Consider the following 14,848-nt stretch of genomic DNA (forward strand, 5'->3'; position numbering starts at 1 on the left):
CTGTCAAAAATAAAATTTTTCTTTACTGCTGGCTAGATTGATATTCATGCCTCAGCTAAAAATTAGAGGGAAATACAGTTTCCATGCACCATTCCACATTAACTTAAAATTATTTATTTGTACCTGAATACCAGAATATGAATTCTTTTTCCCACCCCTCAATATTCTCAAAATAAAATGTGATGACACTGAGGTGGTGAGAGCTGCTCCAGAACCTGTGCAGGAACAGTCCCCTTGGCATCAGCATGGCATGGTACAGCTCCCAGTGCCTCTGCTGCTCAGTCTCACCACACACACTGATATGCATTGTTCTTGACCCAAGACTCCTCTCCTCTGAGGAGGGAGCACATAGGCACCAAGAAAACCAGAATCCAAGAGGTGCAAAACCTCTGCTGACCCCAAGTCAGAGCCAATGTGCCCTGAGGGCACTGAGCCCCCCCTAGGGCTGAGTCACTGCCAGCAGGGCAGACAAGGCAAGGGGAGGACTCTGTGGTGCCCTCCCCAGAGGTGAGCCAGATGAGAAAGGACAGATGTGTGCCAGCAGGACTCATGGACAAGGCCTCACACAGAAAGCAGCACAGCACCTCTGGGACAAGCACACGTCGTGGAGGTCCAGGGTGGGGTGCAAACACATACAACAAATAAGGGACTCAAAGCCTTCATCCAAATGACCAATCTCTCTGCCAGTGGGCACACGGCTCAGTGCAAAGCCCACCAAAGCACCAAAACAATCACACAGTTCCTCAGATCCCACCACATTTAGCCCTGGATAATCTCTAAACATCCCAAGAGAGGGGAAGGAGGGAGCTGCAGGGCAGGCAGGGACCCTGCTGGCTGCACCTTGGGCAGCCACAAGACCAGGAAGATGGCAAAAATAATAAGAAATAAGTAAACCATACTATCCAGGAAGTCCTGTAAACCTTTTCTCTTTAGTTCCCATCCCTTCCAAAAAGTGGCCAGCAAAGACAACCACCACTGTGTAGCACTTTCCAAGTATTTTTAAAGGATGGGTATTTATTTTCTACAATTATCCCACAAAAGTATGATGACCCAAAGACTTTCACTGTATTTTTCAAAAAGGAAAACAATATCAGGTAGTAGAAATAATTCATTCAGGTTTGGAATAGCATATTCCTGGATTTACAACAGAGATCCAGAAATATGTATCCATAAATAAAAATAATTTCTGTACTACCTACTTCTGATGCAACAATAAGCACTTGGGATAGATTGTCTACTTTTTATATCTATGGTTTTCAGGTTAACTTTTTCAATTCTTATTTGGTGCTGAAGTGCTGAAGGAGTAGAAAGCCAAAAGCAGGAGTTTAGTCATCTCTCCCCACTATGCTGTGCTTATCTTCTCATAAACAGAAGCGGCTTCACCCACAGTGGCCTGTGATTGTTTCACACAATACACCACCACATGAACTGTGATAAATGGCTAGTTCTTCTCTCAAACTACTGCATCAGCTTCTCCAAGGTAACTGAATACCTTCTCTGTATGTCCTCTGCAACAGCAGCAGATGCTGCAGAGGAGATTCAAAAGCCTGCAGACCCCTTCCTCAGTTGTGGCTATGCAAAACATCCTGGGATAATGCGCTTCTCCAGAGGGTGCTAGTTCATGGAGTACCCTGCGCAATCAATGTAATAATCATATTAAAGACTATTAAAGTCACAGGAGGAGCAGCTGAGAGAGCGCAGGGTGTTTAGCCTCGAGAAGAGGCAACTCAGGAGAGACTTCATCACTCTCCACAACTCCCTGAAAGGAGATTGTAGCCGGGTGGGGCTCCGTTTCTTCTCCCACACAGTTAAAAACAGGACAAGAGGACACTGTCTAAAGCTGCCCCAGGGGAGGTTTAGGCTGAAAATTAGGAGGAACTTTTTTACAGAAAGGATGATTGGGCACTGGAATGGGCTGGTCAGAGAGGCAGTGGAGTGAGTCACTGTCCCTGAAGGGGAAAAGACTTTTAAGGAAATACAGGATGTGGTGCTTGGTATCAGTGCCAACAAGCTGACAAGGTGATGTTCTGTCCTAAATTGAACTTGATGACCTCAAAAGTCTTTTCCAAACTTTTGAGTCGGTGATTCTGTAAAGTCACCTTAACCCCAGTGCCTCATAGGTTTTTGCTAAAAAGTTTGTCCAACCTCATGCTTTGTAATTTAAGAAAAAAAATTCCATTCCATTCCACAATAAGAATGATTCTGGATCAAGACATAAATTTACATTTTTCTGATAAAGTTAAATATGTTAGATTCATATATATCTATTTCCTCTGGGGCTTTCTGGAAGAGCACAATTTAAATTTCTTTTAACATTTTTTTCAAGGAAAAATGCTCTGCTGACTGAGCTTTTAATTAACAGAGCTTTTATTGGAGATCTCAAGATTTTAATACTAATTTAATACAACAGCCAAGTTTATTAAAATATCCCACAGTATCTTGAAAATCATTCAACATAGCAGTTTGTATTACCCAAAATCAGCAAAGCTGTAAAGTAATACAATTAAATATTCCTTTCAATGGCTCCAATCGATGATGTCTTTGTAGTCAAGAATTGCTAACGTCTTCATTACTAAAATAGCTCTTTTCTACCTCCAGAATATTGATTAAAAGCACAAATCACCATTTATTGAATAAGTCTAGCTTCTTTTTGTATTACAGATAATGCCTACAGGTATCACATCCTCTTCACTTTTTACATCCCCCTCTATATACCTTATTCTCTCTCTGGGGCCAAAAAAGCCTGCCTTCTTGAATTTCAAATATAGGGATATTCTACTCACTTTTGTCTCAGAAAATTGCAATATCAACCCAAAGTTTCAAGATATGATCAGTAAAAACTTTTTTCAAATAGAAAGCCATTTACATGGTTCATTTAAATATGAACTATGGCGTAGAAAACAAGAAATGCAGAAATAGTAAAAAGCCAGAAAAACCCTACCGTGTTGGCCATGATATCTAGATCAGTGAGAAAGATGAATCAGAACACTGTCAAAGGTTGAACAAACTTTAGTCCCTAACAGTGCTGGTGTTTACTTGCAGACAGTTTTATAACTGTGTTCTCCCACATTACTGCTAATTTTAACCATTAATAAGTTTCTAGGGGGATGCACAGGTGCCTCAAGATCATTTCAACAGAAAATGATCAAACTCAGTCTAAGATCCAGGTGTGTACACAGCGCTCCAACACAGCCCTTGCACGGCTCCACACCCAGTGGGTGTCATCACTGAGCCTCACCTATCTCACCCGTGACTGTGTGCAGCTACACTGCAAGCTCTAACCTGGCACAGCACAGAACAAATAAAGCAAAAATTACAGTCAAACCACTAAATGTAACCTTTAAACTTGATCTAAGAGATTGATGTCAGCCAGGTCACACCTCAACATGGGAAAACGGTTTTCCCTGCAGGAAGCTATTTTTGCATTTGGGAACTCCAACAATGTCATCATAACACATCCCTGTGATTTGAATAATAGAAAGTATCAAGTAGCGTATAAAATAAAAATCAAACCAAATATTGATTATAGCTCTGATATATTTACCATCTACCATAGTTTAAGAAAAAATTAATACTTTTATTAACTTAATACTTCAAGAATCACTGTTATCACTGTATTCATTTACTCTAAGAATTTAAACCCCTTAAAACAAGAGCAGCAATGCAATTCCAATAAAAAAGAAGGATATGGATGTCAGAATGTACCTTTCCTTGACAAAAGGGCCAGATAAGAAGTTGAGTGTTGACGAATAACTGCAAATGCTGAAGACTGCAATCGATGCAATACAGAATTCATGTATGCACAACAAAGCAAATCTACGAAGAATGTTTTTCTATACTCATGCTGTCTGCTGGATTTTTTTCCTAGAGCTTGAAGTATGATCCCTTGCATCACTGTTTCATAAATCAATGCCTCTGAACTTTCTCAGAAAGGAAGACTGTGACTCACCCCACAGCAACAAGTCGTATCCAGTCATTAGTTCTGGTGCCCACTTGCAGGGAGGAAAGGTGCACAGTAGCCAATTATCCACTTCCATCCAGAAAATCTCTCTGGGCTGTCACATCTCTACATGTTTTTATCCATGTTCATGTACAGAGGGTTACAGATTAACACCCTACACCTACATTTGCTCTACATTTCATACAGCTATGAAATTTTGTACAAAACATCTTAACATACAGAAAACAGTTATGGGCAAATTAGGTGTCTATAAAATCACATGTAGATGTGATTTATATCTAGTCTTTGTGGTGTAATAACCTCCTATGATAGGAACACATTTGTTTGCAAACATTAAATGTTTTTTTTTCATTTGTTGTAGTGCACAGATACATCTTAATATCTTGAAGAACACATGTCAAGCAACAAACTGCATATTATGGATTTTTTGAAAGATAAATTATTTATATATTTAAATGAGGTTTCATGCATTATAGTCAATATTACTGCTCAATCTTCTAAGAGGTTTTTTGGTGTAGTATTTTACTCCATTTTCATTCCATTATTTTTACATGTTCTATCAATTCTAAGTCTTTATCAGCTCCAATTTGCCTTAGGCAGGATTTAATAATTTAAAAAGCATTACTTGTATGTAAAATGATCCATAAGCTTGCTGTCCATTATTAAAAATAAAATAAACATTTTAACAGCCTCAGGGATACTAATTATGATCCAACAATGAAGGGAATTATTTTCTCCATTAGTAAAACTGTTGGTATTTATACTTTTTCTAAAATACACTTTCAGTTATGTCCCTGAATAAAAATGGCAGCTTTGTCAAAAAATTAAACACAAACAATCCTAGTCTGATGAAAACACTTAAGATACAGATACAAAATATGAATATACAGTCAAATGGACAGTATTTGTAAAATGTTACCTGAGACAGAATTTTTAATATGGTGGAGACAACATATGAGAAGAGTGAGATGCTTTCCTAAGAGGCTGAAAATTCAACTTTCAGCTTTCATATTTCTGCAATGTAAAATCCTTATGCAGGGGAAAATAAACACTTATTTCAATCTTTCTATTCTAACATCTTAAACAAGACACTGTTGTGTGTTTTTCTACACAAATTAATTTTCAATTTTGCAAAACAATGATTCACTATGAAGTTACATATGCTAGGTCAAAATCAAACAAAAGCAAATTTCAAGTGAGAAAGTAGACATTATCAATTATCATATTATCAATATTTACAATTATCTTTCTTACAATCTTACAGATTGCCTAAATAATTGTTCAAGTTGTCTTTCTCTTGTTGGCTGGTTACATCCTCAGAAAACCACCCCCTTCTAACTCATTAGAAGCAAGAATCTACTAGACAAACTTTGAATTTTTATTTTACAGTTTATAACTCACTTGCTTGGGAAGGCGGAAGAGAGAATTTTTGTAAAATATATCTTTAGCCTGACTCCATGTTCCATCGATGATAATCATAACAGATGGACTAGAAGACATCACTGCAACTTCTTCCAAGTTGGTTGCTTCAGCTCCAGGATACAAAATTAGAGTATTGGGATTTCTGCACACAGTTGCTAATTCAGGATACCTTTAATGCACAGGAACACAAAATCAAATTAATTCTAGAAAGTTTTCATGATGTACACATACTTTCAAATATTAGCTCCCACTCATTTCCACCAAATTTTACTTAAATTTTCCTTTGTCATCTATCACTTTCTCCTTCCAACACCTCTGAAGCTGTTGGTTTTTTGCTCCAACACCTAAAGTGGGGGAAGCTTCTAAGTCTAAGGGCAATCAAAAAACAACCACAAAAGTGACCAATGAAACTGAATAAAGCAATATATCATATCTTTTGCAATGCTTAATCACTACTGTAATGTGTATGGGAGCCGAAGACATTTTGAATTGTTTACCAAAATTTAATACATGCATTCTAGAAAAAATTTATCAAACACTTGGCATAAAATTACTGCAATTATCCCATTTTTAACCTCATATATAGATAAAATATTAGCAATTCATAGTCCACACCTACAGGACACTTTTGAAAATGTTATCATTTCCATTGGTTTGGGTTTTTTTTAATTACTACTTATACTAACTGGTACAGTTATAGTTCCCATTCTTTTACATGCACTTCTTCCTTGCTGTTGGCCTTCTACACCTGCCAATGGTACCACAGATGTAACGGCTGCCTATTGAGTGTACAGTTAATGTACATGGAAACTCCTGAAGTGTTTGCAGGACACCACTGTCCTAGCCTATAAAAATCTGTGAAAGACATTGTCATTTAAATAGTACTCCAGGTCCCAAAAGCCAAGTATAAACTAGTCTGGCCTGAATACTCCAGGGATGGGGCAGCCACAGCTTCTGCAAGCAACCTGTTTCCATGTCTCACCCCATAAGGGTAAAGAATTTATTCCTAGTACCTAATCTAAATCTAAATCTACTACTCTCTTCCAGTTTAAAACCATTTCCTTTGTTCTAGACCTTGCAAAATTACCTATCCAGCTTTCCTGATATCCCCTTTAGGTACCAAAAGGCTTCCGCAAGGTCTCCTTTGGAGCCTGCTCTTCTCCAGACTGAACAACTCTAACTCTCAGCCTTTCCCACAGGAGACGTGTTCAGCTCTCTGACCATCCTCGTGGCCTTCCTCTGGACTCATTCCAACATGTCCATGGTCCATATCTTTTCTGTGTTAAGGGCTCAGAGCTGGACACAGTACTCCACAAGGGGTCTCGCCAGAATGGAATATACAAGCAGACAGGGGAGAACTCAAGAAAAGGCTAGTCTTGTAATAAAGAACGCATTACTTGTCTGGAACTCATTCTCAGTCTTCAGTCTTGCTTCAATCAGAAATCTTGAAGAAATATAAAGCAAGGGTTGACTGCCCAAAGCATGTGACATCAAATAAGAAATTAATTCTACAAAGTACCGCCGTGGTTATAAGGTGTAAACTGATTTGGTAGGATGAGAAGAGCTTTATGCAGTTGAAACACCATGTGAAGTGGAAAGAGAAGCCAGCACATCTTAGGTATATCGGAATGGGATTAACAATAGTCAGCACATAAAGTGGGCACTTCATGATACCTATCAAGATCCACTTGGTGCAAGATCACAGATACAGGCACACTGTAAACATCTAAGTTCACACTGAGGAATTTCTATTGTCACTGTCACCTTTTAAGTTCCAGAAACCAGGCATCTGCGCCACTTCTCCAAAAATCAAGCAATAACATGTATTTGTAGGGGGAAGCAGTGGTAGGAGTGGGGAGGACTAGAGAGGAAAGAAATGGTTCATAATGGATTTTGAGTTGATATATACAAGGTGTACCTAAACCTGCACTCCATTATCACTCTCTGAGGAGGCATGTGAAAAAAGCAATTATAAGAATGTTAAATTCAGACAGGATGGAAGTGCAAGACATTGAAATCCTGAGATTAAGACTCAAATGGGACCATAAAGGATGTATATGAAATGAATGTGTAATGGAATTCAGTGTACCAATAAGCTGGAGAAAGTATTCCACCATCTGACCACCCTCACTGCCAGCCATCCTCCCTCCAGCAAACAATCCAGACTGATTCAACACTGTGTTTCATTCCTATCAATGTCGTTTACTACAAAGAACAAACATACAAAAAACAAAACCAAAACATAATGATTTGTCTTTCCAAAATGAACAGGAAAATTGCAGATAGAAACTGGAAATCTGTAAAATAAGCCTGTGGCAAACAGTTCTTCCCGCTATTTTTTAAGCCTTACTTACACTATAGTAATTTGGTATCATTTTAATTTAACCAACAATCTTGTTACGCAAAATCAAAAGCACGAGTCCATCCCATTACACGATATCTAGTACCCAAGGCTTAAAACTGGTCATTATTTTCATGTTTGTCTTGAGAACCCAAGTCTTCAATTTAAACTATCCTAATTCTGAGACAGAAGAGATTTTAAATCCCCTTAGAGGATTAAAAAAATGAATTATTAAAACTATTCCAAATCCGTATTGATTATGAAGCTCTTTAAGTTTATATTATGAACACCACAACTGATGATTTAGTTGAAAACACTGGTTTTCAATGCATACTCATCTAAGGATCATAGAATCATCACAACTTCACAGAATGGCTTGGCTTGGAAGGGACCTGAAACATCATCCTGTTCCAACCTCCTTGCCACAAACTGGGACACCTTCTACTAGACCAGACTGTGCAGAGCCCCACACAGCCTTGGACACATCAGGACAGGGCATCCACAGCTTCTCTGCGCAATTTGTCCCAATGTCTCACCACCCCCAAAGTAAAGAATTTCTTCTTAATATTTAATCTAAACCTACTTTCTTTCAGTTTGAATCCATTCCCCCTTGTAAACAGTCTCTCTCCATCTATCTGGTATGCTCCCCTCCTGTCCTAGAAGGCCGCAATTGGCTCATGTCCTTTCTAGGATGAACAATTACAACTCTCCTAGTCTTTCCTCTTCCTAGTCCTTCCATCCCTTTAATTTCCATCAAGTGTTACTTCCATGACTTCCCCAACACCAGACACTTAAGATTCTTCTGAACAGGTTTAACCATCTTGTCTAGACTGTGTTTTTGCTAAAAAAAGTTTGGACCAGATGATCATTGAAGTCCCCTTCCATGCTGGTATTCTGTAATTCTATAGTACATATGTAATTAATATTGACAGCTCTCATCCTTAAAATAGAATGATTTCAAGTAATTGCAGGAATATCCTCCATAAAGACTACGCTGAAGAAAAATCCTTTATACAGACACTATGACATTTCCAATACTTTCACTGGCACTTCACAGTACTTGTAGACTTTCAAAATTCAGAAAATATTGGCATTTCCAAGAAAAAGTAATTTGTATCATTTACAGTTGTAGTAATTTACCTCAATCCTGTTGTAGTGTGTTTTGTTAGTTTATTTTGATTGCTCCCCCATTTTCTGTATTTCCCCCCATTTTATATAATGGTTCTGCCCTCACCAGTTTTTCCCGCCATAAACCTGCCAATTATGTTGTTCCCATGGGATTGACTCCCGCCACTGGGATTGTCAGTTCTTTTAGTTATGTAATTCCTCCTCCCCCTAATGGCCTTATATGTATACTTGTTCTCCTCCCTGGGCCCAGTCAATCACCCCCACTCCTCCCAGTTTACTAGAATCTTCTTTCCCACGGGGGTTATGATTGGCTGTGGTCCCGGGGCCCCTCCTTTACTTTGTATTGATTGGGTTCTCCCTAATGTCTGTTATGTTAAGTTCCCTCCCTTGTCGTCCCTTATTGGTTCTCTGTAAACCCCTCCCTGAGATTCCTCACCCTTTATAACCTTGTTACTCCCCTTGCTCTTGGTCACTCCCTGGCTGACATCTTGGGTTTCCCCAATAAACCTGACTTTGTGCCCAGCGAGTGTCCAGCTCCTTATTCCCGTCCTGGTGGCAGCGAGATCAGTCCGCGGCGAGCACAGCCCGAGGCCCTCAGACGCCAAGGGGTGCTCGCCTTGGATTGCAGCTGCGTGTTGGCCGCCCTCTGCTAGCAAGACAACTAGCCCTCAAGGCTGGACACCTCGCCGCAAATCCAGGTAAGATTTTTATTGCAATAATGAAAAGTAAGGTCAATCTGAAGATAATAATTTTCTCTTTCTATAAATTCATCAATACAAATTTTTTTATTTGCTTTACGTGGCCAGCAGCTAACATAAAGCTCGAACAGATGACACAATTTAAAAGTTATGCTGTAAGATATAACTATGGCCTTGAGCTCTGTAAGAGAAATATCTACAATACTTGCTTCTCTTATAAATCAGCCTTAGTTTTGGTATGCAGCAGGTACTGTAGGCTTTTATAATCCATTTAGCACAACAACAATCTCTGCTAAGCAAAACTGTTCAGATATTTCATTCCTGTCTGAATATCCAACCACTTTGTCACTGAAGATTTATACATTTTCATGATTGCACTTAAGTAGCATTTCATTATTTCTGGGATGCATGCTCTTGAAATGTGTAATTTAAACATAATCCCATTTTTGTACCATGTACATTTTCATTACACATCTACTCAGTTGCTCTCAAACTCTCTAGATGGTTTTAATTCAACATGGATCCAGTGTGAAAAGCAAGCATTCAGATTTTAAAAATGTAACACTGCCATTTAGTAGCAAACAATACTACTAATAAAGAATAGATGTTAACATATTATCTGTAGAAAACCATCAGGCTAATGAAGACTTCTCAGTTTTTCTTATCGTTTTTACTGTCTCACCTCAGTATAGGCAGGTGCCTCTACCTCTCTCAATACTCCTGTGCTTGGAAGATTGTGGACTGCCGTAATTCCTAAAAGGTAGTAATTTCCATCGAGTAATAAAATAGATTTTAGAAAAGGTAACTACTCTCTGTCATTTCCACATCCAGAAGGAAGCCCTTAGGGTCAGGACAGAAGCATAAGAGATATCCAGGAAGAGTGCCTCTGTTTTATCTAATTTTTGATCATTTATCTACTTTCTTTGTATGTAAAGCATAATCTTTAAGAACAGAAACATTAGCACAAGGATCATCACAGAACTGTTTACAATGGAAAGGACCCCAAACACAATCAAGTCCAACTGATACGGTTTGGACATGGCAGTGTCTTAACACTGCCATGTCCAAACTGTATCCCCAAACTCCCTCTCTACAAGTCTATTAAATACTTCCTGGCATGGTGACTCAAACACTTTCCTGGGCAGAATGTTCCACTGCCTGACAGTTCTTTTGGTGAGGGAATTTTCCAATCTAAACCTCTCACTGAAGCACATCTTGAGAGCCATTTCTTCTGTTCTGTCTATTGCTTGTTAGTTCAGAGAAGAAACCAACACCCACAACAACCTCTTTTCAAGGTTTTGGTAGTAAGTAAGCTGCAAGCGTTGTTGTGTGTTCCCTGTGAATATGCCCAGAAAGGCACTGCAGCCAGGAGAGCACACACACTGAGAGAGAGGGAAAGCATGAGGAGAAGGGAGTAGAAGAAAGGAACTGTTCTGGACTCACTGCAAAGCTGAAGTCTATAGTACTCAAAGAAAAAACAACCAGAGAGAATATTATCTAAATTATGTTGAGAAATCTGAAATTTGATATGGTAAAGTATAGTTTCAGATGGAAATTAGCACATGTTCAGTTAACCAGCACTAATTACTTTCACACACAGAATGACAAAAGCTGTGACAGGCTGATGATCTCTGCCTGCATCTAGTCATTCTTGACTGAACTAAGGGGCAAAAATGCATGAATTTAGTTTGATAGCATAATGACACCAAAGCACAAAAAAAGCTCACAAAAAAGTTATCTGAATAAAGAACCACAACCTGTAACCAGTTTTACATTAGTCGGTAAGTGGCAAAACTCAATTCGTTGATATTTGATATAGTAAGAATTCCTGTTTGTGAACAAGCACTACGAAGTGTCATATCTATTGTATATAATTACCTTAAATGGCTTTACAGAAAATCAACAGAAATAAATTGCATTTTATTACTTCTAAAGTGAAGCTACAAATTTTCCCAAGTGGTCCATTTAATTTCTAATCTAGGCCACTGAACTGCAGGAGGGCTGGCAGTTATACTGAGATTTCACAGAGTCAAAGAACCACAACATCGTAGAGTATGCTGACTTGCAAGGGACACAAAGGATCATTGATCAATTCCCATCCCTTTCCACATGCTGCTTTCGAGCCTCTCATTCCCCAGTCTACACACACAGTCAGAGTTGCCCCATCCCAGGTGCAGAACCAGCACTTTGTGTGGCTTGATTTCAGAGAGCAATGTAGATAATTTGTAATTTTTCCCACACTGTCCTAAGTAACAGAGTGGTGCATGTAGAAATATTTGCAGCTGGGGTTTTGTAAGTGCTCCTTCATTAGAATCTATAATTTTATCACAGCATCCAGAATCTATACCATCCAGAATCTATATCTACCAAAGTCTGAATATTTTCAAGGAGGAAAAGCTTGAGGATTAGATTACCTTTCCAGAAAAATAAAATAAAGACAAAATCATCCCATCCAAATAGTCGCAAAATATAAAATGAAACTTAAAAACTATAGTGGCAAGGTTGTTTATAAAAGTCTGGTACCAAAATAATTCAAACTTTCAACATGTCAGATATTAGATACAGTTGTTATCTCTGGTCAATACAGGCCCACAATTACTTCTGAGTGAAACATTATTATTATACAAAAACAAATACCTACAAAACTTTATTAGTAGCCTAAAAAGAGCATTAATCCAATAAATTGTACTTTATTCATGCATAAGAGACAATAGTTGCTTTTTGCCCTAACATTTCCATAGTGAATAGAAAATATACTGCAGTTGTACAAACCTATGAACAATGCAGGGAAAAGACATTAGCACTTTTTTTTGCCCATCCTGCTACATTCCACTGTTTTGAAGTTCTCTATCTTTGTAGAGAGTATTTTAATAGAGATCCTTCAAATGTAAAGGCTTTTGTAATTGGAGTTTCAGAAAACCATACTGTACAGTGTATATCCAGCTATGTAAATTATGCCTTAACTCTGTATTCAGGAATAAGTAATCACTTTACTGAACTGAGATAACAGATACCCTACCATTCTGTTCTCCCCCACACTTTTGTATATTTCAACTGGCCTTGCTCACAATGTCATGTGTATTAACATTAACATTCAATTTTTATTGAAGGAAAAGAAAACAGCAAATATTAACCACTCACAGAAATTCCTCTAAGGATTCCACTCAATTTGAGAATTAATTTCCTTTTTAAGTATTCACACTTTCTATTTGCTTTATTAAAAATGTATGTAGTAAAGCTTCACTGGCATTTGTATCAAGACCTGGTTTCTAAGATTTAGCTTCATCTAATGAAGATTAAAGATGTTATATGGGAAAGCAGTATTTTCCAATGTCTCAGAATATTAGAAAAAATAATTTAAAATTTCTGAGAGCTATGCTTTCTTATTATTAATTTTAAGAGGAAGAAGAAAATTAATATTTCTTTTTTTTAATTTTAAAGAGTTTTAAACGAATCTCACAACGAGGCTGCTTTCTCAGTTTCCCACACTTGAGTAAAAACTGTTAGTTTTACTTCAGTGACACCAAATGGTTAGTCAGATAAAGCAAATCAAAAAAGAACAAAATAGAATAGCAAGACAGAGCTAGTAGAAAGAACAGAACTGGAAACAGATAAGAGTTTGAAAGTAGCCATGTGAACACTCCAAGAGCGCAGAACTGAGACTATAACCTGAAGGAAGAATATCAAGTGCTTCTGACTATCTTTGGAAATCAGAATGTGAGTGTGCACACTTGAAATAAAAATTAAGAACATTGTTGGCTATTTTAAAAGACACTGAAATATATATTCCTATGATTTACAGAGAACCAGAAAATGCACAGGCAATCCTGCTCACCTGTCTTCATTAAAACGTCGACCAACCAAAATTTTGCATTTGTCTGGAGGGAGACAAGCTGCTAGCAAAGGTACCGTTCTTAACACTCGACTTTCCTGTAAAAAAAAGAAAAGTTACTTTTGAATAAAATCAAGAAAGGCTTCTATGAATTATTAATGTTTTTATTTTCTATCAAAATCTGTTGACTTCAGAGAGAGAAAAAAATTTAGCAGGTAACAGGACAAAAAATCTTCAGGAAAAAAACCCCAATCTTGATGCTTCAGATTGTATCGTTTTAATTGACAATATTGAACTCAATCTCAACTAATCTACGATCATCACCATAAATTTGAACTAGGCTATCACTATAAAAAACAGTAACAAAACTTGAGAGAAAAATCACTGAATAATAAACAGCGGGCAAAAAAAAGCATTAGCATTAATGAAATAGTATCATTATCAGTAGAAAACCTGGGTAGGGCTCAATTTCCACAGATAGATGCTTCAGGGTTCTGTCCTGAGTTACACACATCACTCAGGTTTTGAAAAGTACATCCTACTTGCAATCACTTCCAAGAATAAGCAAAGGCAAAGGTAAGACAAAAAGGGGTTTGTACACCTAGCTATGCCACTGACCTCTGGATCATAACAGCAAGCATGAAAAAGGAAAAATGACACAATTATTCTATTTACTTATATATTTATTATATATCTATACCTATTTATATATAGAGAGAGAGGTATATATATACATATATATATTTACCTATATGCAAAAAAAAAAAAAAAAAATTAGACTGAGCAAATAATTCCATCACCTTTGCACTAGTCCTGATGCTGGATTTCTATATTTTTAGTTTTTAAGTTAGTCTCATGATGCACAATGATGCAATAACACTGATCTGAAACCGAGTATTTAGACCTTGACATGGAACACTATATTGTCCTGAGATTCCTCCACAAGCAAAAATCTAAATAATTCATGTAGCTATTATGCAAAATGGAAGTTTGACAGTACAATTTCCCACATGTGATCCACTGTTCTACAGCAAGTGATTCTTCTCCCTTTGACAACACCTGATACATGTGCACATCTATCTGGCAGCTTGGCCTCTGGACAGTGTGAATGCGAAGACATTAGTCACATTAATCCAAACACAGGATATGTTGTTCTTGACTTTCTGCATTACTATCTTCCCTCAGTACCAGTCTCAATAGCACCATTTGACAAGAGTTGAAGGCTTAATCCAATGTACTGCAGACTTCCAAAGCCAACAATGAAGCACATGGGGGATGACAGTTAAGACTGGTGGGCAGCAGGGGAAAGATATTCTCTATCTGGTTAGTTTATTGGGTTATTTTTGAAACCGACTGTTAAGAGTGTATCTGTAATGCAATGGCAGACTGAAGGATCAGATACAGTCCAAAAGGCTCATCTGCCTTTGAGTGTAAGCAGCAAAGGGAACTTATTTTTTGTCACATAC

General features: G+C 37.7%; 1 protein-coding gene across 1 annotated transcript in view; it reads right to left on the reverse strand.

The window, feature by feature from the left end:
* The window catches only part of DTWD2 (DTW domain containing 2), a 65,684-nt gene that overhangs the window by 20,602 nt on the left and 30,234 nt on the right, over positions 1 to 14,848 (reverse strand). The window contains exons 3-4 of the mRNA XM_058043922.1: positions 13,386 to 13,480; positions 5,363 to 5,552 (exon numbers count right to left, since the gene is read on the reverse strand). Coding sequence (XP_057899905.1) covers positions 5,363 to 5,552; positions 13,386 to 13,480 — 285 coding nt within the window. The remainder of the gene's footprint in view (positions 1 to 5,362; positions 5,553 to 13,385; positions 13,481 to 14,848) is intronic.

This window comes from Melospiza georgiana, chromosome Z (genome assembly GCF_028018845.1).
Source record: "Melospiza georgiana isolate bMelGeo1 chromosome Z, bMelGeo1.pri, whole genome shotgun sequence".
NCBI lineage: Eukaryota > Metazoa > Chordata > Aves > Passeriformes > Passerellidae > Melospiza > Melospiza georgiana.